At 39.4% G+C, this 25,727-nt stretch overlaps 1 protein-coding gene across 3 annotated transcripts in view; it reads left to right on the forward strand.

The window, feature by feature from the left end:
- Positions 1-25,727, forward strand: part of KIAA0825 (KIAA0825 ortholog) — a 367,814-nt gene that overhangs the window by 143,034 nt on the left and 199,053 nt on the right. For all 3 annotated transcript variants that reach the window (XM_059694100.1, XM_059694103.1, XM_059694101.1), the window contains 3 exons: positions 2,209-2,348; positions 17,733-17,912; positions 22,701-22,925. In XM_059694100.1, coding sequence (XP_059550083.1) covers positions 2,209-2,348; positions 17,733-17,912; positions 22,701-22,925 — 545 coding nt within the window. The remainder of the gene's footprint in view (positions 1-2,208; positions 2,349-17,732; positions 17,913-22,700; positions 22,926-25,727) is intronic.

Below are 25,727 nucleotides of genomic sequence, written 5' to 3' on the forward strand. Positions count from 1 at the left end.
ACTGAACCCCAAAAAAGTTTCCAGAAGTTAGCCCTTGGGATTGAGGAGAGAAATAGGGACAACAATTGTAAGGATCTGCTTCAGTGTTTCCATCTGAAGGACTCTCCTAGTGGATTCTTCCCTTTGAGAATCTTTATAATATTTTATTTTTACCATATTTGAACTACTGCAAGAGGCAGACCAATTTGGGAACACCCAGGTAATTCAGAGCACCGGAACTGGTGGACTCGGTTCCTCTGCAACAGAGTTTAAGTAAATAACTCCCTGCTTCTCTCTTCCCCACCTACCCGGAGCAGGAGTTTCCATAGCTAACATTGCCCCACCAATTGTCCAAGGAGTTTCCCTACTTCCAGTTGTGTTTATCCGAGTCTCACAGGGGAAGTCTGAGTTGGCCCAAAGTTCAGATGCAGGCTGAAGGATTTTGCGCATCATAAGGTTGTGTAATGATCCAAATGCCAAGCCAAGCCAAAGAGTAGGTGCTTTGAAACTTCTTCATTTTCATCTTTGGATCCTCTCACTTTCGCTTAAACCAGCTTTTTGGCAAAGCATCAAAAAAAAAAGTTGCTTTGCTATTTGTGAGCCTACTTTTCAATCAGCTAGGTTCACTAGTAGATTTGGAGGTCTAAAACAAATTCTTGTGTCCTCACAAGACTTGAATCTTGTATAGAGAAAAGTTTTAATTGATTAAATAAAAAAGTGCTAAAATGTGTATATTTGTCATAAGTGCTTTAATTCACAGTGAGATAGACCACTGTGGAGAGAAATGTTTAGTGAAGACTTTACAGAGAAAGCAACATTTTTTTGCTGTAGATTGAAGGATGGGTAGAGTTAAGTAAAGGACTATTGCAGGGCTGGCAGCCACAGTGGACCCAAATGGGCACAAAGGCTCAGAGTCAGGAAAGATGATGCCAACTGGGTCTATCCTTACAAACTTGCACCAGAAAGCACCTCTTACCATAGTGGTTCTCAAATTTTAGCATACATCAGAATCTCCTGCAGAGGGTTGGTTAAAGCACACATTTCTGAAACCCATCTCCAGAATTCAGATGGGATGAGGCCTGGGAATTTTCATTTTTACAATTTCACAGGTAATGCTCACACTGCTGGTCCAGTGCCCAGGCACGAAAACTAATGGTTTAGACAATGTTGATAACTGGATGGTTCACCATAAACCACTCCGTAAATTTCATGTTGAGATGATCCCATAAATTGTTTCTCTTAGCAATACCCTTTGCTCTGCCTTTTTTTCCCCACTGTGAAGTTAGGTCCTTTCACTCACATGCTCACATTGCCCAATCATACCTTTTCTTCCCAATGCCACCTTATTCCCATAGTCCTTATGGCTGCAACCAAACTGAGTTTGATCATTTCCTGCCTTTTTGTTGTTGTGGTTGTAAGCTGATTTTAGATGTTGTGACCTTTAGCCAATCTAAACTTTAAGATTTTAGAAGGAAAACATGAATTATGTTATCAGTTTTCAGTTTCTACTTTACTTTCTTATCTCCAGAAGATCCATTAATAAATGAACGTGGTGATATGGTAGACCTGACTTTGATTTTCTGTCCAACACTGATGATAATTTCCCAAATAGAAGCTTATTTGCCTTGGGATTATTTCTCTTTGATGAAACAATTACCCAAGTTGGTAGCAGTGTGATTGTTAGAGTGGTTCTGATAATTGCATGCTGATTTAAGTCTTTACATATTAAATAATTAGATTATGGTTGACCCTTGACAGAAACTTTGAATTCCTTTAGTTTTATCAGCAATCGTAGTACAGGACAAATTACAAAGCAGTCAAAACCCATTGAAACTTCTTGCCATGAATAATAAAAGGAGTTAATAGCACCTAGTAGGCACTCATATAGTTGGTATATGAACAAATAAATGCATTCTAAATAAATGCATAAGTTATTTTTATTTGCTCCATGAAACTAAAACAGACATAGTTCTGTGAAATATAGGCTATGGTGATTTTGTATCAGTTTTAAACTTGGCAGGCTACCAAATGTTAATTTGCTTTTAGCTAGTTGAGATTAAATGTATTCCTTCCCTGAGCAACCCTAAAGTAAGCAAGCATGAAAGCATTTTCCGAGTAATCTTGGAGGAATTGACATTTAAGGGAGTTAGCATTACATCTGTACTTTAAGGCTATTAATTTCATAGATAAATTAACTTCATTACTCCATCTTTATCTTGCATTTGAAAGGACTCCATCAGCTGGACAACTGACAACTGAGGGTCAATTGAAACTGCTGTTAGCCCAGCCAGGTTGTAATTGGAACCTGCTTCTGGAAACTCTACTGCATCAGGATGGTTTTTTGCTGAAAATCTTGCTGAAGAGCTCAAGTGAGTATTTGTAATTATGAAAATGTCCTCAAAAAACCCAGTCATTGTTTGAGTTGAATGAAAATGTTTTTCATACTTGAATGTTGGCAGAGGGATGTAAACCAATTGCACTGTATCAACAGTCAGTGGGGTTAGCAGCAGGCAAAATATTGAATTGCTTTATAAAACTCTGGAAATATTTTTTTTCAGGGACTCTAAATGAGAGAAAACAATATTTTTATATAATACTATTCTGTCATAACTAACATTATATAGAAGTATATAAATGTATCAATATCTGGTGTTTAAAATGCCTAAGTAAATTATAGAAGTCTCAATAGACCTAAGAGAGAGAGAGAGAGAGAGAGAGAGAGAGAGAGAGAGAGAGAGAGAGATTACATTAGAATCACACTAGAAATTTCAGTGCTTGAAGAGCGCTTATGTAACTTACAAACAAGCAAGCTGTGGCTTAAGCCATATCCACTGGGGCATGGAGACATAATCATGAGAAAATTATGAATGGATATTGAGGAGTAACCAAAGACCATATTTCTCTTAATTAGATTTTTTCCCCGCTGTAAGTGCTATTTTAGAAAATGATTAGTAATATTATGCCAATCTAACATTATATCCTACTCCTCTCCTGCTACACCTGTGAATAGTTTTCTAACCATTTTCACATACCCCTACACATTTCTCCTTCTATACCACATGAGGCTAGATTGATCTTTCAATCACTAGTTTCCCAAATCAAAATTGTTTTTTTCTCTAGTTCCCCATCACTGGGACCAAATCCATGTCCTTCAGCCATTCAGATATGATCCAACCCTAGTTTTCTAACCTTGTTTCCCACTATTTTCTTGTTCTCTCTCTCTCTCTCTCTCTCTCTCTCTCTCTCTCTCTCTCTCTCTCTCTCACACACACACACACACACACACACACACACACACACACACTTCAGCCAATGTCCCAAAGACCCAGGTACATGTTCCCCGTATAACTTGGCTCACCCATGTTTCCTAATTAACTCACCATGACAACTTGGTTTCCACCCGTCTGCAAGGACCAGCTGATGTTCCAGATGTTTTAAGGTGCCAGTTCACACTGATCTCTTCCTTGCACTTTACAGTATCCATTACCTTCACGTCTTATTTGCTCTTAGCACATTCTGTCTTATATTGTTACTGTACTTGTATATGAATGAGGCAAATGTCACCAGGCCCTTCCAGCCTGTTGGTACAGAAATGATGTCTATATCATTCCCCTGTCCAAATCACTCCAGTCATTTCTGGGAATTTTTTGGTTTCTCAGATCTGCTCAGGACCAGTTTCCAATGTTTTTCTTTCTCACCCATCTTTTTTGTTTTGTTTTGTTTTCAAAGAAAATGTTTCTTTTTATTATTATTTTTTTAATATATTTTTTATTGATTAAGATATTACATATGTGTCCTTGTCCCCACGTTACCCTCTACCCCCACCCCCGCTCATGCCCTCACCCCCCCCGTTGTCCGTGTCCATTGGTTAGGCCTATATGCTTGCATATAAGTCCTTTGGTTGATCTTTCCCCCTTACCTTCCCCTCCCCTACCTTCCCTCCAAGGCCCGACAGTCCAATCAATGTCTCTCCATCTCTGGATCAGTCCTTGTTCATCAGTTTATGTTGTTCATTATATTCCACAAATGAGTGAGATCCTGTGGTATTTATCCGCTCTCCAGTTCCATCCATGCTGTGGCAAATGGTAAGAGTTCCTTTTTCTTCTTCCTCTTCTTAAAGAATACCTTTCAGCATTTCATATAATGCTGGTTTGGTGGTGATGAACTCCTTTAGCTTTTTCTTATCCGTGAAGCTCTTTATCTGACCTTCTATTCTGAATGATAGCTTTGCTGGATAAAGTAATCTTGGTTGCAGGTTCTTGGCATTCATCACTTTGAATATTTCTTGCCACTCTCTTCTGGCCTGCATGGTTTCTGTTGAGAAATCAGCTGACAGTCGTATGGGTACTCCCTTGTAGGTAACTGACTGTCTTTCTCTTGCTGCTTTTAAGATTCTCTCTTTATCTTTTGCTCTTGGCATTTTAATTATGATGTGTCTTGGTGTGGTCCTCTTTGGATTCCTTTTGTTTGGGGTTCTCTGCACTTCCTGGACTTGTAAGTCCATTTCTTTCACCAGGTAGGGGAAGTTTTCTGTCATTATTTCTTCAAAAAGGTTTTCAATATCTTGCCTTCTCTCTCCTTCTGGTACCCCTATAATTCTGATGTTGGTACGCTTGAAGTTGTCCCAGAGGTTCCTTACACTATCTTCATATATTTGGAATCTCTTTTCTTTTTTCTTTTTCAGTTGGGTATTTTTTGTTTCTTTGTATTTCAAATCTTTGACTTGATTCTTGGGATCCTCTTGTCTGCTGTTGGATCTCTGTAAATTATTCTTTATTTCAGTCAGTGTATGCTTAATTTCTAGTTGGTCCTTTTTCATGTCCTCCATGGTCTCACTATACTTATTGAGGGATTCATTAAATTTATCGGCGGTTTCCATAAAATTCTTGAAAAACCTTATAAACGTGGCCTTGAACTCTATATCCAGTCGTTTGCTTTCCTCCATTTCTGCCATTTGTGACCTGTTTCTTTGTCTCCGCATTTTGGCTGCTTCCCTGTGTTGATAGAGTGGCCCTGCGTGCCAGGTGTCCTGTAGGGCCCAGTGGCTCAGCCTCCCCAGTTACCTGAGGTGGACACTCTTGGTGCACTCTTGGTGCCTTGGTTGTTGTAGGATCACTGGGAGGAATTGACCTCCAGGCCAATTGGCTGTGAGAATCAGCTGTGTCTGAAGTGGGAGAACTTCTGTGCTGAAGACACCCTTCTGGGGCAAGACTTGCTTCAGTGGGGCTTTGGTGCTCACTGAGTCTGCTCCCTGAGTGTGTCCCTTATGGATCTGAGGAGTTGCAATCTGGATGGTCCCCCTCTGACCACTGGGTACAGTGGCTCCTGGATCTAAGGAGGTGCTAATTCAGCCTCTGCCTGAGGCCACACAGCAGGAGCCACGAAGAGGCTCAGCTGTGAAGCAATGCAAGCCGCTGCGGGGCCTTGGGCCTTCTCTTGGAAGTTCCGGGTCTGCCTGGCTGGGCTGTAGTTAGGTACATTCACATGCAAAAGCCTCTGCCGCAGCCTGGGTGGGGCGGGGTCTCAGGGAATCAAAGGGTGTAGGAAGCAGCTATGGCTGATTCTCCGCCCAGCCCTAAGGAGTCCCGAGTCTCGGTGTCCCGGTAACGGCTGCAAGCACCTCTGAGGGAAAGCCGCTCTCAAGTTCGCCAGCTGCCCGACAGTCTAGCTTCTCCCCGTATGAGTCCTGGGTCCCCAGAGACTTCCCGGAATCGGAGTTCAGAGCAGTCGGGAGCTTGTGATTCAAAAAGACAGCCGTGTCCTCAGGTGCCACCCGCTTTCCGCGCGCGCGCGAGCCTCCGTACCTCTGCACTTCACCTCCACAGCTCCTCTGGCTCTCAGTGTGCTTTTCTTTCCTTCTAGTTGTAGAATTTATACTCAGCCAGCCTTCCTGTTGTTCTGGATGATGTCCGCTCTGTCCTTGGCGGTATTTTTCAATTGTTGTGGGAGGCGGCAATTTCCCGGTGTTTATCTATGCCGCCATCTTAGTTTCTCCCTTTCTCACCCATCTTGATGTTTGCTTCCCAAAAGCCACTTAGGGGAGGTGTCTCATTGCTGATCCCTTGTGAGGATATTGCTTCTCCCCTGGTGCTCTCAAATCCTTAAAATTTGTGGTGTCAGTATCACCACAGCATCTCAAGCTTCACTATTTTTCACACACAAGTTTGGAAATGACCTGAATGTCACCTTATTCCCTTAGAACCCCAACAATACTGTTTGGGGCTTACACCTCCCAGGTTCACTTGGAAGCCATCTCTTCAGCTTCAGGCTGTAACTCCACTCCCCTAAAGGAAAGACAGGTGCTTCCTCAAGTAGCCAACATTTATTGTTGACTTGTTTAGGTGTCAAGCACTGTGCTAAGCATTTTACATTTGTCGTCTAATTTGGTTCTTATCATTCTTATATAATAAAAGGGTAATATGCCAATTGTCCCCTCAACCAGGAGTTCCATTGGAGTTCGACCAGGGGGCGGGGACGGCCTGCCAACCTCCTGCATCCCCTCCCTTACCCCCCCCCTTACCCTGTCCTGCCCAGCCTGATTGTCCCCCACCTGTGCAAGAATTCGTGCACTGGGCCTCTAGTAACCTTATAAAGTATATACTATTGTTAAAAATAATGGTATTAGAGATTAAGATAATGTTACTTGCCCAGAGATACAGAAAGCTGATAGATAAATGGTGGATAGACCTGAATTTTGAACCAGCCAGAGTTTTTTTGCCCCCTGCTTCCTATACAAATACTTACACATATTAAATCCTGGAGTGGGCTAGGAGTATCAGGAAGAACTGCAATCTGTCTGCTCTCAGGTTGGATCAATCAGGACACTCTGATACATGTGTATTTAACTGGTCTTTCCAGCTAGGAAGTCAGGGCCGATCAGAGATTTTTATATTCTTCCTTGAACTAGAACAGTGCTTTAATAGGGAAAGTCCAGTAATTGGCCAGTCAGTGATCAGTTAGGACATAAACTATAAACAAGGTGGCTACATGACATGGATAGTCTCTGACACAGCTGGAGAGTTACTCTAATAGAATTATTGAGACTCGTGGGTGTGGTCCCAGAAGAAAAATGGTCTCCTATTGATAGAGTTATATAGAACAACCTGGAAAATCAATTGAGATCAAACCTTTTCACTATACTGATATAGTCACCAAGTACAGGAAAAATTATTGCATGCTAAAATATTTAACCATGTTTTCCTGCAAATACATCTCACATTTACTTATCAAAAGTATTAGATCCACCTCCTGGTGTGTATGAGAGACTTCAGTTATCAAAGGTACCATATAATGCCACCTTCAGTTTGGTTCTTATAGGGTACACATGTGTATTTACCCAGTCTGCTCAAATACCCATCATTTTTTACAAATGCTATTGGGTGTTTGATTAGGGTTACATAGCCACTCTGGTATTGTCTTGTATTGAATTCATTAGCTACTTTAAATACTAAAAGGATGAAGTGACAGAATTTACTAATCAATTGATTGACTGACTTATTAAGTTCTAGTGGAAGCCTTGTCACTTTAAGTTAGAAACAATATACTCATGAAACCTTGTTAACCAGACAACGATGGAAATTATTATGTAATAAAAATGAGTTTGTGATATTTTTGCAGAAATTTTCTTTCATTTGTTTAGAAATCTCGGGGTATTTCAGAACACCATTTGGTAATTTAGAAGTTTAATCATATTTTTAGGAAAGCAAAATTTTAGAATAAAATATGCTGAATTCAGTGCTTCAAGCAACCTAATTATCAGTTTTCTTTTTTTAATGGGAGAGTTTTTCTTTATAAATAGTGTCTTTTCAGTCTAAGTGATAAAATTTAACTTAGTGTTAAATTGGTTCATGAATAAGAATAAAGAGATTTCAGCAGATTTTTATTATACATATTTTAAAACAAGGTTCTCTTTATTCACTAAACAGTTATTAAATTCTGTTAGTTACAAAAATTTTTTGATATACAACCATACAATAAAGATGAAAATGTGGGGTTTATCTTTTAGTTAAGGTGATATCTGTAGCATTTGGGATGGCTCTATGAAAGTGATTTATCAGAATTTCTATTTATTTTAAAAGAGTCAGCAGAACATTTATGGAAAAACTACCTTGTAATATGAGGTGCAGAAAATTGCCAAACTAAATAAATGAATTGTGAAATTTTAATTTATAATATATGCTTCATAGGCTGCAGCTCCTAGGAAATAGAATCATGTTTTTGCCATAGATAATAATTCCATGTGTAAATGCAGTATTTTGAGGGAACACTTACACTGCTAAAACTTGATAAAAATAAACTGATTTCACGTGGTAGGTGGTTTATAACATTTGTTGGCTACAGTTCAGTTGGCATGAGAACGTAAATGTTGGTTTCATTTTTAAATTGGGCCCCCTTAAATTTAAAGAGAAAATCTCTTTACTACAAATGTATATAGAAGACTTTAAAATTGTAAGACACTATTGTGCATTACTGACTTTAAAAACCCAGGGCAATTGTTTTGGTAATTGCCTCACTGAGGCCACATGGCTTAAGCAGTTTCTTACATGTGGCATCAAAGGAACAAATATTTGGCAAATTTCCCAATTGTTAGCAGGTGGCCTTTTCCTGTTATGTGACATTTGAATGAAGTGTGACTAACATTCTTTCCTTTGCCCATTGCCCCAAGAATGATTTCCAGTGAAAACTTCTTGGCTTCTTGTAATTTGCAGTTGTAATATAATAACAACAACAAACTAGCAAATACATAATATTTAACATGTTCCAGACATTGTTTCTAAGTGCTTTAAATGTATTCACTCACTGAATCCTCACAACAATTCTGTGTAGTAGGCACAGTGGCCATTTCCAGTTTACAGATGAGGAAACTGAGACACATAGAACTTAAGTCAGTTATCTAAGTCACATAGCTCTTAAGTGGCAAAGAAAGATGCGAACCAGACCACTGGCTTCAATAGACTTCTTCCACCCACCACACCATGCAGCACCCAGGTAGAGCCACAGAACGTTTACCAAATCGCAGGTGGCACAATTCATGGGAGCTATCAGGAGCCTCTATAATGGAGGTACATTTGATGGTACATTTTGTACTTTCAACCTTATAACAAAGTGCCTAAAAATAATCAAGAAACAGAGCAGCAGAAAATTCTCGCTAAAAGGGCTGCCATCCCTACCAAGCGGTGATTGACGCAAAATGAATAAATTCAAATTTTCTTATGTTATAGTTAATATTTTCCTGATCTTTTGAGTTGTGAGGGGCATCTTATGGATGAAGCTTGGTATTCTTGACTTTCAAGTTCGTACAAACAGACCACCTGGGGGAGCCGGTTAAAATGAAAGATTCTGACCCAATAGGTGGGCCTGAGATTCTGCATTGCTAACAAGCCCCCAGGTGTGCTGCTCCTGCTGCTGTTGGTCCCTGGACCCCCTTTTAAGTAGCAAGGTCATCCAACAAAGTATCTGTTTCTATAAAAGGCAAAAGAATTGAGTATGTGGCTTGTCCTTCCAGTGTATTGAAGACTTTTAGAAAGACACAATGCACTTAAGACTATTTCTAAATCATTTTATCAGGAAATTCACAGCAGTCAGAAAGCACAGTCTTATTCAAATACATCTCTGATTATGTCACTCCCCTGCCAGAAACCTTTTAAGGCTGCCCACTACTTATCTAGTAAGGACCCTAATCCTTGAGGTAGGAGCAATGCCCATAGTGCTCTGGCCGTGGGTGATGTGTCCAGCGTATTGTGTCCTGCTGCCCCAGCTTAGCAAGCTCCAGCTCATGCACATTGCCGTCAAGGTTGGGCATGCTAGATGTGTACCTTTATATCAGCAATGTCCCCCAGAAATCTCTTCAGGAACAAGGCAGCTGCTCCAGCACCAGTGACCTTTCAACTGTCCCATATATGTACCAAATTCTTCCCATGTGCAGAATTCTTGAAATAGGTGATCTAGAATCTTCTCACCCACCATATTTTGGAGTAGCATGTCTCAAGACCCATCAGTTGTATTCTATCTGAACTTTATTTATGGACACTGAAATTTGAATTCACATGGTTTTTGCATGTCTCAAAGCATATTATATTTCTAATGCGTTTTAACCATTTAAGAACCATTCTTAGCTCTGGGCCATAAAAAAAGTGGGTGGCAGGCTGGATTTGTTGATTGGGCTATAGTTGCCAACCCTTGTTCTAGAGAATTGTGCAGCACCCAGGCTCCCAGGTGGCTTTCTCACTTCTCTGCAGTTTATTTTGTTCATTAGATTTCACATATGAGTGAGATAATGTGATATTTGTCTTTCTCTGACTGGTTTATTTTGCTTAGCATAATAATCTCCAGGTCCATCCATGGTGTCTTAAAGGGTAAGAGCTCCTTTTTTTATAGCCAGATAGTATTCCATTGTGTAATTGTATCACAGCTTTTTAATCCACTCATCTACTGGTGGGCACTTGGGCTGTTTCCAGATCTTAGCTATTGTAAATAATGCTGCTATGAACATAGAGGTGCATATATATATTCTTTCTAATTGGTTTCAGGATTCTTATTATATACTAGAGGCCCGATGCCCAAAATTAATGCACTTGGGGGGTGGTCCCTCAGCCCAATTGCAAGGGACCCCACTGATGTACAATCGGTGCCAGAGAGGGATGTGGGAAGTTGGCCAGCCGGGGAGGGACTGTGAGAGGGCTCCAGGGGGTGTCTGGCCCATCTCGCTCCATCTCAATCGGCTGGACCCCAGCAGTAAGCTCACCTACTGGTCGGCACATCTGCCCCCTAGTGGTCAGTGCACATCATAGTGAGCAGTTGAGCAGCCTTAGCATATCATTAGCATATTACGTTTTGATTGGTCGAACAGCCGGCCAGACAACTGGACACTTAGCATATTAGGCTTTTATTATATAGGACTAGGGGCCCGGTGCACGAAATTCGTGCACTGGGTGTGTGTGTGTGGGGGAGTGTCCCTCAGCCCAGCCTGCCCCCTCTCACATACTGGGAGCCCTCAGGCGTTGACCCCCATCACCCTCCAATTGCAGGATCGGCCCCTTGCCCAGGCCTGACGCCTCGGCTAGAGGCGTAGACCCCCATCACCCTCCGATCGCCTGATCGGCCCCTTGCCCAGGCCTGACGCCTCCGCCAGAGGTGTCAGGCTTGGACAGGGGACCTCCATCTCCCCCCGATCACTGGCTCTGGCCCCCGTCCAGGCCTGAGGCCTCTGGCCCAGGAATCATGCCTGGACAGGGGACCCCCATCTCCCTCTGATCGCTTGCTCCACCCCCCGCCCAAGCCTGACGCCTCTGACCCAGGCTTCAGGCCTGGGCAAGGGGACCATTATATCCCCCCAATCCCCGGCTCCGCCCCCCACCCAGTCCTGATGCCTTGGCCAGAGGAGTTGACCCTCATCACCCTCCGATCGCCAATCACCGGATCGGCCCCTTGACCAGGCCTGAGGCCTCCGGCAGAGGTGTCAGGCCTGGGCAGGGGACCCCAGCTCCCTGTGGAGCCAGTAGGCTCCGCCCCTGCCCAGGCCTAACGCCTCTGGCCGAAGCATTAGGCCTGGGCAGGGGACCCCCAGCTCCCCGTGGTTGCAGGCTCCGCCCCTGCCCAGGCCTAACGCCTCTGGCCTAGGCGTCCGGCCCGGGCAGCGGGGACCCGCAGTAGCAGCAGCCCCGCAATCGTGGGCTTTGCTTTAGGCCCAGGCAAGGTACCCCTAGCTCCCGGGACTGCCAGCTTCGACCGTGCCCAGCTCCCATCGCTGGCTCCACCCCTACTTCCTGCTATCACTGGCCAGGGCGGCAAAGGCACCTGATTCTCTGATCATGGCTGGGGGGCAGGGCAAAGGCGCCTTTGCCCTGCCCCCCAGCTCTTAGCTCCCCCCTGGGTTTCCGATCACTGTCAGTGGCAGGGGGCTTCCTCCTGCTTTCCCTTTCGCCTCCCTGCATTGTGCCTATGTATGCAAATTAACCGCCATCTTGTTGGCAGTTAACTGCCAATCTTAGTTGTCAGTTAATTTGCATATAGCCCTGATTAGCCAATGAAAAGGGTAGCTCGTACGCCAATTACCATTTTTCTCTTATATTAGTGTAGATTCCCAGAAGTGGGATTGCTGGGTCAAATGACAGTTCCATTTTTAAGAGGAAACTCCATACTATTTTCCACAGTGGCTATACCAGACTGTACTCCCACCAGCAATGTATAAGGGTTCCCTTTCTCTATATCCTTGTCAGCATTGTTTGTTGATTTATTGACAGTAGTCATTCTGGCAGTTGTGAGGTGATACCTCATTGTAGATAGCCAATACACATATGAAAAAATATGCTTCTTTTCTTTATCCACTAAAGAGATTAGCCTATATTTTGGTAGTCCTTTCCGATAAGAGCGTTATCCTGTATAATAAAGATGTAATATGCAAATGGTCATTATGCCATGAAGCATAATGACTGACTGCATAACGACCAGATCACGGATCAGCAGGAGGGTGGGGCAGCAAGCTACAAGTGGGCAGTGGAGAGCTACAGGAGGGGGCAGGGCAGCAAGCTATGGGGGGGGCGGGAGCTACAGGAGGTTGGGGCAGCGGGTGGAGAGCAATAGGAGGGGGCAGGGCAGCAAGATATGAAGGGGGCGGGGGGGGGGCAGAGGGAGCTACAGGAGGGCAGGGCAGTGGGCGGAGAGCTACAGGAGGGTGGCAGTGAACTACTGGCTACAAGCAGGTGGCAGAGAGCTACAGGAGGGGGCAGGGCAACAAGCTATGAGGGGAGGTGGGGAGGAGGGGCATGGGGAGAGCTACAGGAGGGCAGGGCAGTGGGCAGGGAGCTATTGGAGGGCGGCAGTGAGCTACTGACGAGCTATATATATATAATCAGTTTGCTAATTTGAGCTGTCTAGCAGAGGGACTGGCTACCTTGAATGTCAGTGGCTATCCCAACACTGAAAGATTTCAAAAAGAAGCTAGGCCACTATTTTGCAGGTGCTAGAGGAATTTCATTTACTCACTCATCAAACATTTATTCATTTATTGACCAGACACTTACTGGCCTCTCTGTAAGGCACCTGCCTGCCCATGATATAATCTCATTATGTTTCTTAACCAGATATAACTTGGTAGAAATCTGTGGGTTCAGGAGGCAAAGTTTTTAAACACCTCCTTTGGCTGTGCTTTGTTATTCTTGCCAGTGCCTACTGCTAAAGCAAAATCCCTCTTTGCTCCACAAATAATTCAGTTGAATTAAAATAAAATCCAACATTGGTGACCTGATTAGCAATCATTTCTTTTCCAATTGACTCTCTTAGTAGAATACCCCTTGTGTTCCCACCTTGCTTCCTTACCCTTAGAACTGCTCACCTAAAGGGCTTGCAGTTAATTTGAGTCCATTTGCAAACATTAGAGCCATGATTCCTAGGCTCAATTTTATAGTAGTCCAGCTAGATGCAATATTAGAAAAGGGTTTCATGGTCAAAAAATACTGTAAAAACACTGCTTACTATATGCTAAAATTCTTCTTGGAGATTTATAGGGCACGAATAACTAAAGACTCTGAGAAGTCCTACAGAAACACACACACACACACACACACACACATCTAATATTGTTGAAGCCAGCATTTCCAGAACATAAGTACTACTCATTAACATCCCATGAAATGCACTTTCAAAATCTCACCTTATAGAAACTGTGGAGGAAAACTCTAGTAGATACAAGCAGATACAGCCAAAACTGTTCCCAAAAGTTCTGCCTATGTACATTTATAAGTATGTAAAATAATACAAAATAATTTTTAAACATACAGAATTCTATACAGATCAGTTTATCAGTTTTCAAGGAATTGGAATCAACTGCCCAAGTATAAACTTTTACTGAAGGTAGCTATTTTCTTGATGATTGAGAGTGTTTTTCTACTTTATTGTGTCAGGTTCTTTAAGACTCAGCTCCTTCATTAGTTAAAAAAAAAATGGAGATGACATTCACCTCATAGAGTTTTTGTGAGGTTCAAGACAAATTGAAAAATCTATGTAAAACACTTCACTTAGTGCTTGTACCATGTGGGTATTCAGTAAAGACCTGTGTCTCATCTCACTATAATCATAGCACTGAATTGAGACAGTGGGTATTCAAGAGAAATCTGATATTTAGTGTTTATTTGGGTACTGAAGAAAACAGCATAGAATAAGTTGTTAGTGCTGCACTTCAATTTGTAGATGAGCATTTTAGGATAAAACTTGGGAAAGAGGATCCCTAAAAAGAATGATTATTTTGTCTTCATATGTTTAAGACCCATGACATGGGATTTTCTTTTTAAAATTCCAAAATTTGCCAAAATAAGAATAGTTTTAGGGAAAAAAAGTAATAAAGAAGTAATATTTAATTGAAAACAAGTATATGGTAGGTCTTTATATCAATTGTTAGGCTTTTATTTTAAAAAACTACAAGATTTTCAAAACTATTTTTTTAAGACAGGTTTCAATTTTATATTTGTTAATTTCTCGAATGGACTAGTGCTTCCCTAAAGCGATTTTCATGTGATACTCCACCCCCTTTTCCTCAGGTATTAATTTATTGGTCTAGTGTTTTAGGTTTGGAGTCCTTGTATTGTATGCTACACTTTCTATTCTTGCATTTCTCTCTCCTACTGTCTGACATGAGTCTCTGACTCCCTTCGGTTAGGGATGCCTGTTAGTGCCTGGTTAATTCAGCATCCCTAAGCTCATAGCACACTCTTCCACAGCATCGCTGCCAAATCCATTTCAGTGACTCAGCAGGAGCTTGTCATTAACAGCATTCTCGTAGAAAGAAAACATTAAGCAGTCTTGGAAAGCAAAGTGCTAGCGCACCATGTATGGTAAATCTTTGGTGGCAATAAACAGAGTCTCCTGGTGGGTTGTGGTGGAGTTCCTTGCCCGACACCACCCTTCCTTTGAAGCACTAAAAAGTTCATTTTTCAAAAGGAGTTTAAAATAATGACTGCAGTGAAAGGGCCCTCCAGTGTTATTGAAAAGACAATCTGTTTCCAAATCTTGCATTTGTTTATATAATGTATAAACCATTTGGTAGATAAAGGAGAAGGCAGATGGAATTCAAAATAGCAGCTTTATTATTGGTTAACCCTGGGTCAGAGAATATGGCTTTAAATATGTGGCTTGTCAACACTGCTCTCCAGGCTAAACTCATCCCTCCACCCCTCCAGCCACCCTAACTTCCCCCTCACCTCCTACTAAACCACCAGCAGAGCCGAAATGGATAATAGGAAAGCAAGAATAAGAAATTTCCTCTACATAAAGTCTATGGTGCTATTTATTAGTTTGCAGATAACATGGAGTTCTAGATCATGAAAATCAAATGACAGAAATAAAATTATCAGGAAGAAACAAAGTGATGAGCTTCTAAATGAGCAAGAAAAAGAAATGTACTCATTACAAAATAATCCTATATAATAAAAGAGAAGCATGCAAATTAACCATCCCTCTGCTACACTCAAGCCATGCCCACCAGCCAATCCGGAGTAAGTGTGTAAAATAACCCAACTAAGATGGAGGCAGCCATGGAGCGGGAGTGAGTAGGAGGCTTGGGTTGCCCCCGGCAATAGAGGAAGCCATGCTTCCCGCCTGCCCTGCTGGCCCTTGGCTCTGCTCAAGGCTACAAAATTTCAATTATAGAAGATAAATAAATCCCAGAAAAAAAAAAAGAAAGAAGGACGCCCATCAGCCCCTCACCCAGGTTGGCCAGGCACCCCAGTGGGGACCTCCAACCTGAAGGGGGTGTGCGCAGCCTGAAAACAGTCCTCAGCCCCTCAGCCCCTCAGCCAGGCTGGCCAGGCGCCCCAGTGGGGACCACCACCCTGAAGGGGGTGTGCGCAGCCTGAAAACAGCCCTCAGCCCCTCACCCAGGCTGGCCAGGCACCCCAGCGGGACCCCCACCCTGATCTGGGACACCCTTCAGGGCAAACCAGCCAGCCCTCACCAGTGCACCAGGGCTCTATCCTATATAATAAAAGGGTAATATGCAAACTGACCCTAACAGCTGAACGACTGGGAATGACTGGTCACTATGACACACACTGACCACTAGGGGGCAGATGCTCTATGCAGAAGCTGCCCTCTGGTGCTGAGTGCGCTCCCACAGTGGGGGAGCTCTGCTCAGACACAAGCCAGGCTGACAGCTGCCAGTACAGTGGTAGTGGCGGGAGCCTCTCCCGCCCCCTCAGCAGCATTAAGGATGTCCAGCTGCAGCTTAGGCCTGCTCCCCGCTGGCAGGTGGACATCCCCCGAGGGCTCCCGGGCTGCCAGAGTGATGTCTGACTGTCAGCTTAGGCCCCATCCCCCGGAGAGTGGGGGACATCTCTCGAGGGGTCGCAGACTGCGAGAGGGCACAGGCTGGGCTGAGGGATCTCCCTTCCCCTGAGTGCACAAATTTTTGTGCACCAGGCCTCTAGTCTAGATTATATTTATTTAAGATATTTAAGTATGAGATAAGATATGAGTCATTACCTTTAATTAAATAAATGGTTACATTATGATACTGAGCATGTTATTACTTCACTTTTCCAGTCCAACCTATAGATGCAAAAGTATAGGAATTTTTTTAAAAATATATTTTTTATTGATTTTAGAGAGGAAGGGAGAGGGAGAAAGAGATAGAAACATCAATGATGAGAGAGAATCATTGATTGGCTGCCTCCTGTGCACCCTGCCCTGGAGATAGAGCCCACACCTGGGCATGTGTACTGACTAGGAATCAAAACATGATCTCCTTGTTCTTAAGTTGCCACTCAACCACTGAGTCACACTGACTGGGCGGAACCTTTCTTTTTTTTTTTTAATTTATTTGTATTGTTGAAAGTATTACGTATGTTCTCCTCTTCTCTCCCCATTGACCCCCACTTCTCCCCAGGCCTTCCCACATTATTGTCTGTGCCCATGGGTTATGCATATGTGCATATAAGTTCGTGATTACTGATTTTTAAGGAAGTTATAATAAAACCAGAGGAAGGCCTTAAAGGGCAATTAAGATACCTCTAACTTTCTGAGAATTCCTAAACTAGTTTTATTGAGAAATCAGTTGATAAACCTCTTAATTCTGAAATGATAGGGCCTACAGGTTTGAAAAACAAATTTAAATTTATTTGTAGAATTGGTAGCATAATTCTGAGAACACTATAAATGTGAATATTCCATGAATTTTATGTTCTGAATAAAGGGTATAGTAGTATTCAGAACACAAATTGCAAAAAGAGATACAACGATTTAACTAGTTTTAAAGAGATTTTAGATAACAAATGGGTGTATATAGAATAATTATATTTGTCATTTAAGCTACACATACCTATATTCATTTATATATTTGTATATAATCTTAATAAAATACTATACCAAATATAGTGAATATCACTTATGAGTAGAATTTTAGTTTCCTTAATAGACTTTTTTATGATTTCTATAATGAATGTGTATTACTTTTAAATGAAATAAAGGAATCAAAATGTTTTCTTAAAGAGAAAAAAAACATTTTTGACATAAAAGGAAACTAGGGATGCTCATCAAATGACTAGTGATGTCATTGTGGTCCTTCTCACAATTTTTCTTCCACATATACCCATGAGTACCTCAGAAACAATGCTGGGTTAGATGAGCCATTGCTCTCAAAGAATGTGGCATTTCTCTTACTATTAATCAAATGCATTTTTATAGCATTATCCCAGGATAAGTTATAAAAAGGTAATCACATTCACAGATACCTATCTTACTAAGTCATTTCTATTCTTTCCAAGAATGCACCTTTCAAGAACAAGGTCCTGATACAGAAAATACTGTGAAGCAAGTACCCACGTTGGTGGAAGCCATCTTTAAAATACTATATTATTGCAATTTTTCTCCACAAACATTTGGGAATGTTTTTGTGAGCTACATGGAAGAAGAACAATTATGGGACTTTTTATATAACATTCCAGGTATGAGAAATCTATAATTTTAAAAGAAGCATTCTAATGCTACTTAAATGTATATTTAAAGGTGTTTTAAAAGTTGTAATGATATCAATTTTGCTGGATCTGTTATTTGTAAAATTTTATCATTGTTTTTGGTTTGTTTGTTTGTTTGCTTTTTCAGTCTAAAGGCTTCTTTTGCAAGTCATTAGCCATTAGTTCCTATAAAAATTAAGTATACTTGAGACAAGGTGAGGGGAGGGGAGAGGAAAAATTATGTGATGCAGACTATTAGGGAATGTTCTCTCATAAAAATTTAATTTAATATCTGCCAGAGATTATGCTTTTCTATTTAACATATAAGACCCTAGTAAGATGTGAAAATATATCTTCTGACTTTAGGGTTCATTTATTCAATGAACTGATGGATAAAACTAATGGTCAATTTTCTTCAAATGTAAAAGGCACTTATTATTATGACAATGGTGCCTCTCTCTAGAAGGCATCCTATCATTCCTTTGGGGAAAATATATTTTCCCATTTGTATTGTTATGCCTGTAGCTAGAGCAGATAATAAAGAACAGTTACCATACCTGAATAGGAAATGCTCATGGATTGCCCCATGTTCAGGGCCAGGTATAAAGATTCTCACATTGTTTTCTTGACTTTAAATCTCCATACTTAAAATCTTGGTAAAACAAAGGATGAGAACTTAGACAGTGGTTATCATGTTAGTCCATTAATCAATTATATCATTTACATTTCTCTTTTCTTAGCATATCAGTTATACTACTTTTTTTACTTTATAAAGTGGTTGCCCTAGAGTTTGCAACATATATAGAGAAAGTTTGAAACTAATCCAAGTCTACTTTCAAATAACACTATAACAATTCACAGGTGTGTGCATACCTTATAATAATAAATAATTCTAATGTCTCCTTCCCATTTCTTGTATCATTGTTATTCATCTCACTTATATATAAACATACAGAAGTATAAACATATGCAAATATAATCAATGTGTGAGTTAATACATTATTGGTAATTATTATTTTGAATAAACTTATCTGTTAGATCAATTATGAATAAGAAAAATAAAAGTTTTAATTTTACCTTCACTTATTCCTTCTTCAGTGCTCTCTCTTTATGTAAATTTGAGTTCCGACATATATTATTTTCTTTCTCTGTAAAGAACTTCTTAACATTTCTTGCAAGGCTAAGTCTACTGGCAACAAATCCCCTCAATTGTTGTTTGTCTCATTTACTTTTGAAGGATCATTTTGTAGGATATAGAATTCTAGGTTGATTTTTTTTTTCTTTCAGCACTTTAAATATTTCACTTCACTCTCTTCTTAGTTGCATGGTTTCTGAGAAGTCAAATGCAATTCTTATGTTTGTTCCTCTAAATGTAAGATGTCTTTTTCCCTATGGTTTCTTTCAGGAGTTTTTTGTTTATCTTTGATTTTTCTATAGTTTGAAAATAGTATGTCTAGACATAGTTTTTAAAGTATTTATCCTGCTCGTAGTTCTCTTAACTTCCTGTGATTTGTGTTTGACATTAATTTGGGGAAATTTTTGTTCATTATCATTTTAAATATTTCTTCTGTGTGGTTTTTTTCTCTTTCCTCTACTCTATTTCCATTATACATATGTTACACCTTTTGCAGTTTTCCCATAATCCTTGGATATTCTGTTCTGGTTTCTTTCTTTTTTTAAATTTTTGTTCTCCTTGCTTTTCCGTTTTGGAGGTTTCTGTTGACATATCCTTAAGCTCAGTGTTTCTTTCATCAGCTATGTTCAGTTTACTAATAAGCCCATGAAAGGCTTTCTTCATTGTTGTTAACAGTGTTTTTGATCTTTATTATTATTTTGGGAGGAGGGGTAGTTCTTAGGACTTTTATCTCTCTATTTATATTGCTGTCTTTTTTATGCTGTCTATTTTATCCATTAGCACATTTAACATATCAATCATATGTGTTTAAGTTCCTTAGTCTGATAATTCTAACATCTTTGTTATGTCTGTTTCTGATGCTTGCTTTTTTTTTCAAGTTGTGTGGGTGTTTTTTTGTTGTTGTTTTGGGGGTATTTTTTTGTTCGTTTGTATATCTTTTAATTTCTATTTTGAAAAGCTGGACATAATATACTGGGTATAAGGGACTACTCTAAATAGATCTTCAATAATGTGATGGAGAGGTGAGCGGGGAAGGTAGGCTATCTATAGTCTGATGATTAGGTATCAGTTTTTTAGTGAGTCTGTGTCTCTGTATGGTACACTTCATAAATGTTTCTCAATTTTTTTCTTCCCCCTTAGACAATAGAGCAGCCGTGGGCAAACTACGGCCCGCGGGCCGAATCCGGCCCGTTCGGCTGTTCTATCCGGCCGGCGGAGCCGAAAGAGCGGAGGGTTCTCTTGCTCTCCCCTCTGCTCCTTCACCGGCAGCAGTGTTAATACGTATTAGTTCACACAAACACTCCATCCATGCTTTTGTTCCGGCCCTCCGGTCCAGTTTAAGAACCCATTGTGGCCCTCGAGTCAAAAAGTTTGCCCACCCCTGCAATAGAGTATGGCTGGAGTGGGCTAGAGTTGGGCATTTTCTTTCATCCAGGTTAGGCTCTGATAATCCCAATGGGCTAGTGTCTCTGTTTTAATAGTTTCTCCTGAGAGCATGCCTTAAGAAGAAGAGTGCTCTGGCCTATTTCAAAATGTTTCTTTCCCCATCCCCATGCCGGAAGCACTAGGGACATTTACTGTGGGAAACTAGGGGCAGCTCCCCTCCCCAACAGGGTCTTTCTGGAGTTTTAACTCTTAGATTTCTCTAACTGAACCTCAGCCATTCATCACAGTTCAGATTTTCCCATCTTGGTACTGCTTTTCATGGTGGTTTCTGCTTCTGAGTCTTCACTCCCAGTCAGCCGTGACTCCCTGTATTTGCCTGTCTCTCCAGTTTTCCTTGTGTCTTCACCTCTTACCAATTCAAGAAGAGTTGTTGATTATTTTTATCTGTTCAGCTTTTTATTTGTTGTTAGGACAGAATGGTGACTTTCAAGCTCTTTTTATGCATTCAGAAATAAGGCCTTGCCACTTATTCTCTTTCCTCTATTTCCTCTTCTCCCATTTCTCCTTTTTTTTTTTTTATCTCTATCTTATTTCTACCATAGGCATCTGTGGCTATTGTTTAATCCTCCCTTTAGTATCTCATTATCAAGGTGTTGCAGAACCCTGAATCAAGAGAAAATTGGGCAGCCCCAACACTGTAACATTGCAAGAAAACTTTTATCTTAGGTAACAATTTTTTTACTACCTACCAGTTATTTTACAAAAATTAATTTCTATAAACTTTAAATAATTCTTTGAGATAGAGCTATTATTTTTCTCTATTATTTTAAATATTTTAATTTAACTTTAAAAGGAATAAACATACCCTTTTAACAATAATAAATAGGGCAAATTTTGGCTCTCTAGAATTTGTAGGTACCTGAGATTATTTTAATCCATGACTCCAAAGAGTTGAACCAAAATGAATATTAATTTTAATGTAGAAAGAAGGTATCTTTATGTCTTTCAATGAATTAAAGTCTCAAAACATCATTCAAAAGACAGACATCTATATCTTCTACCATTCTCATAAAGAGCAATAGCTTACCTGATGATGATGATTGTGTCATGTTAAAAAATTAAACTCTGAATATTTGCTATTACCCAGATCTCCTTCCCCATAGTTGTTTTAACAATAGCTTGAGTCACTTGAGAAATATCACCTTGAAATTTTAGAGAGAAAAAAAGATATAGGTGCTTTTCTGTATTAATTTAAGTGATGGCTCCAGGATTTTGAAGTTATATTTTTTAAATATTTTATTGCATTTATCACACAATAATATATCATAGTGAGTAATACAAATAATCTATATATATAAAAGACCAATATGCAAAGTGTCCCTTCAGGAGTTCGACCGGGAGACCAGGAGTTCGATCACTTGCTATGACATGTGCTTACCACCAGGGGGCAGCACAGAACAAAGGACGGCCCTGGCCGACAGCTGGCAGCAGGGAAGGAAGGCCCTAGCCAGCAGCCGGAAGGCCCCGATCGGCCCTAATTGCCGGACAGGCCTAGGGACCCTACCCGTCCATGAATTTTGTGTACGGGCCTCTAGTAAGAAATAAGTCAGGGTAGCAGAAAGAAGGGAGAAAGAAAGGCAGAGGTAGAGGGAAAAAGAGAGAGAAGGAAGGCAGAAAATTTAAAAGAAGAAGTAATGGAAGAGGAAAATCACTATTAACATTGAAAAGTATATATTTTAATTTTTATGTTTGTATGTAGATATATATTTTTAATAAAATTACATGTCATACTCGAATCTGATTTTATTTTTATACTAAACATTACATGGCTTTATTGTATAGATAGATTTACCTTGGCTAATTAAATAAATTACCAATTATTGGACATTTAGATTTTTTCCAATTTTTATATCCTTTCTATAACCATAATTAATTTCTGAGAATGAAGTTATAGAGAAGAAATAAGTGAATTAACAGATAAGTAAAAGTTAGAGCTTTTGATATTACTGCCAAATTGTCATCTAAGAAGGTCATTTATATTTGCAGCAGTTGAGTTCCAAACTATCAGGAAATATATTCAGTGTTATTTTAATTTCTATTCACTTTATTATCAAGAAACTTTTTAATGATTTCTAGGTTAAAAGCTGCTCTTCTTTCCTATATTTATATTAGATCATTGAGAAACTGAATTTCCAATTGAATAAGGCACAAAATATTGCCATATTCTGCTAACTATAATATGCTATCTGGTTTTGAAGTCTCAACGTGCATGGAGTCTGAGCGAGAGGTCATCCGATGCTTGAGATTGGCACTGACCGATGCTGTCAAGGACATTATACAGCAGATCACATCTGTGATGAGCTCTAGGAGAAACTTCGAGACAAACCTAAACAAGCATAGTGTTCCTGAACGTCTGTGTGAGAGCATTCCAAAAGAATGGAATTATATTCCTAAAGAAACCAAAAGGAAAGAATCAAGCAAAGGTATATTTGTTTTTCTGTAAGAACACATTTTAGTAAAATGCTGAAAATAATAAGATTTGTAAATGATATTAGTCTTATTTTTACCATGTATATTTGGGACCTGTTATTTTTTTTTCTGTGAGTCATATGATCAAGGAAACTAGAAATGAAAATGACTCAAATGGCCATTTTCTTTATTTAACTACCATTCTGAAATTTCTGTAACATTTTGTGTACATGCAGTAATCAGATTAGTCCTTTAAATCTACTGAGTAATATCAAATTCATGCTCTCAAGAGGATCGCTATGATATTCAGCTTTGTTATTCTTTCCTTGAAGTTTTTCCCCTCAACCACCAATTATAACTATCTTTCCTCTTGTTAACACACTTATATATGTGGCTTTTAAGTAAAAAATAGCACCCCATTTAGTAACCACATATTTTTCTGACAGGGTATTTTTTCCTCTAATTCCAAAGGTTTTGAATTTAGTGCATTATTCCTATTCAAGGCAGTGCATGTACCAAGTGTACTTAAGAACCATCAGTTACTTACATTATTAATTGACTTTATTAATCAAGTCCTCTCTTTTTTAAATGGTTTATTCCTACCTAGATGTTCCTTTTTTATAAGAAATTCACAAGATTCCTTTGAACATATATTATGTATCTATCTGTATTCATGAATCTGCTTTAGGATTTTTAAAAATATAACTTTCCTTTTTATATTCATTTTGATAATTATTTAAGACCTCTATTAACGGATGCTTGCAGTTTGTTGACGTTTTTGAAAAAATCAAGTTGTAAACTTTTATTACAAATTAAAAATGAGGTTCTTAAAATTTTCAACTTGATTAGACAAGAAAAAATTTTAAAACCTTTAAAGATATATTGAGAAAAAGCAGGCTTTTAAAAACACGTTTGTCATTACCAAAAAAAGACAGCTTTAGGTAAAAATAAAAACCTCATGCTACATAAATAATGCTGATAGTTCTAATTATCTGGTCAGTGGGCAAAAAGCAAGCACTTATGGTCTTCAGCTCCAGTCTTTTATTCATTTCTTGAACAAATGAAAAGCAATATATTCATCTTTTAAAAAGAGTATTTTTTCACTAACTCTAAAGTAACTGTCAACAGTAAAATATTCCAGCTAAACCCACTCAAGTCAATTGAAGGGACTAGCCTTTCTTTCTTCTTCATGCAGATCCTAAATAAGATGGCTCTTATCCAACAACCTTACATTTGAAACAAATCAATTATCTATCTGTGACCTTTCATAGTAATGTTTTAATTCTGTCCAAGCCCTATTAAACTGCCTCTGAATCTAGTAAAGCCATTTAATTGAAAATGGAAAATGTCACCTTTTCATTACTTAAGTTCTGCCTTGTCTGAGTTCTTGCCATCACTCTTCATTCTAGCTTTTGGATATTTCATAGATTTTGAACAATTCAGGAGGCATGACCTATTGCTAACATAGCACATCATAGGAGTGCCACCATTTTTCTTGTGGCTTTCTAGTCATTCTATTCATGAACAATTTTCTTTCTAAAAACATTTTGAAATTCTTCCATAACAAATTAACAACCTCTGGTTCCAAAAAAATACTTTGTAGATCCTAGTTCTTGTGGTTTTCCTTACTAAATAATCTTTGTAAAATGATCATTAGATATCCAATAGATAGCCATGAAGGGGTGCCAAGTCACATAATTATATAAAAGACTTTATGAAGCATTTAGTGCATTCCTGGTGGATATGACAGTAGGAGAACACCACTGTTCTTCATTTCTGCCCTCTTTTAGACTGAGAGTGCTCAACCTCTCTTTTCACTATCATATACAAGAAAGATAATATTTTACATGCCAGACATTGTCACATATTCGTTCAGTAGATATTTCCTAGGTGAATTACTGTTACTACTAGGCACTGGGGTAGAGGCCAGAGATAAACTTTAAATAAGATATCTCCTCTTGGTGCTTGAAAGCTTGTATTACTATTTTCAAATAGGTACAAACATCTTGGGGGATGTACAAGACAATTCCTTGTTGTGTGAGCCAGTCATGTGTTGGGGGCAATATTGTTGGATAGTGGATAGACAGGGTAACCTCACTCTTTCATTAGCTTTTAGCATACAGTAATGAATTAAGATTGTCCTTTGCAGTACAGAATCTAGTTCTCACAAAAATGAGTCATCACAAAACAAACCAGTGGCTTTAACATATTCCTGTAAATCAACAAATCAAATGCAGTTTAAAATTAATGCTGAGAAAGCAAGAAAGATCAAACAAGGCTAAAGTGAAAAAGCTCACACACTTCTATTGTTCACTTGATCTTAGCCAAAAGGCCGAGAAGTGATCATTTCTATTCTTAACATGAGCTCTTTCTCAGCCATAGTATAAGGAAAAACAATAATAATCTCATCAGATTTGGCAAAAAAAAAAAAAAAAAAAAAAAAAAAGGAATAAAAAAGTAAATGTGAAAAAAAAAATGAAATGTGTAGAAAAACCATTTGAAATATAGCTTCCCTTACATTGATGTTAAATATGAGACCTTCCTAAATGAGTATTGTGCCTTGAGATGTTAACTAGTAGTAGTTTGAAGTCATCTTGATTAGCAAAAGATTTCAAAACCAAGCATTCAAAACATGAAGACAAACCGCTAATAGTTTCCAGCAATGTTTTAAGTCAAATGTATTTAATCCAATACTTTGCAGATTTTGTTGAAGTAAAGATAAATGTTTAGAGAGCGTTTTTGAAGATTATGACTTATCAAAAGACAAATAGTCACTAGCATAAGGAACAGTTGCTCCTCCTGACACAATGAAAACG

The sequence above is a fragment of the Myotis daubentonii genome, chromosome 4 (assembly GCF_963259705.1).
Source record: "Myotis daubentonii chromosome 4, mMyoDau2.1, whole genome shotgun sequence".
Lineage (NCBI taxonomy): Eukaryota > Metazoa > Chordata > Mammalia > Chiroptera > Vespertilionidae > Myotis > Myotis daubentonii.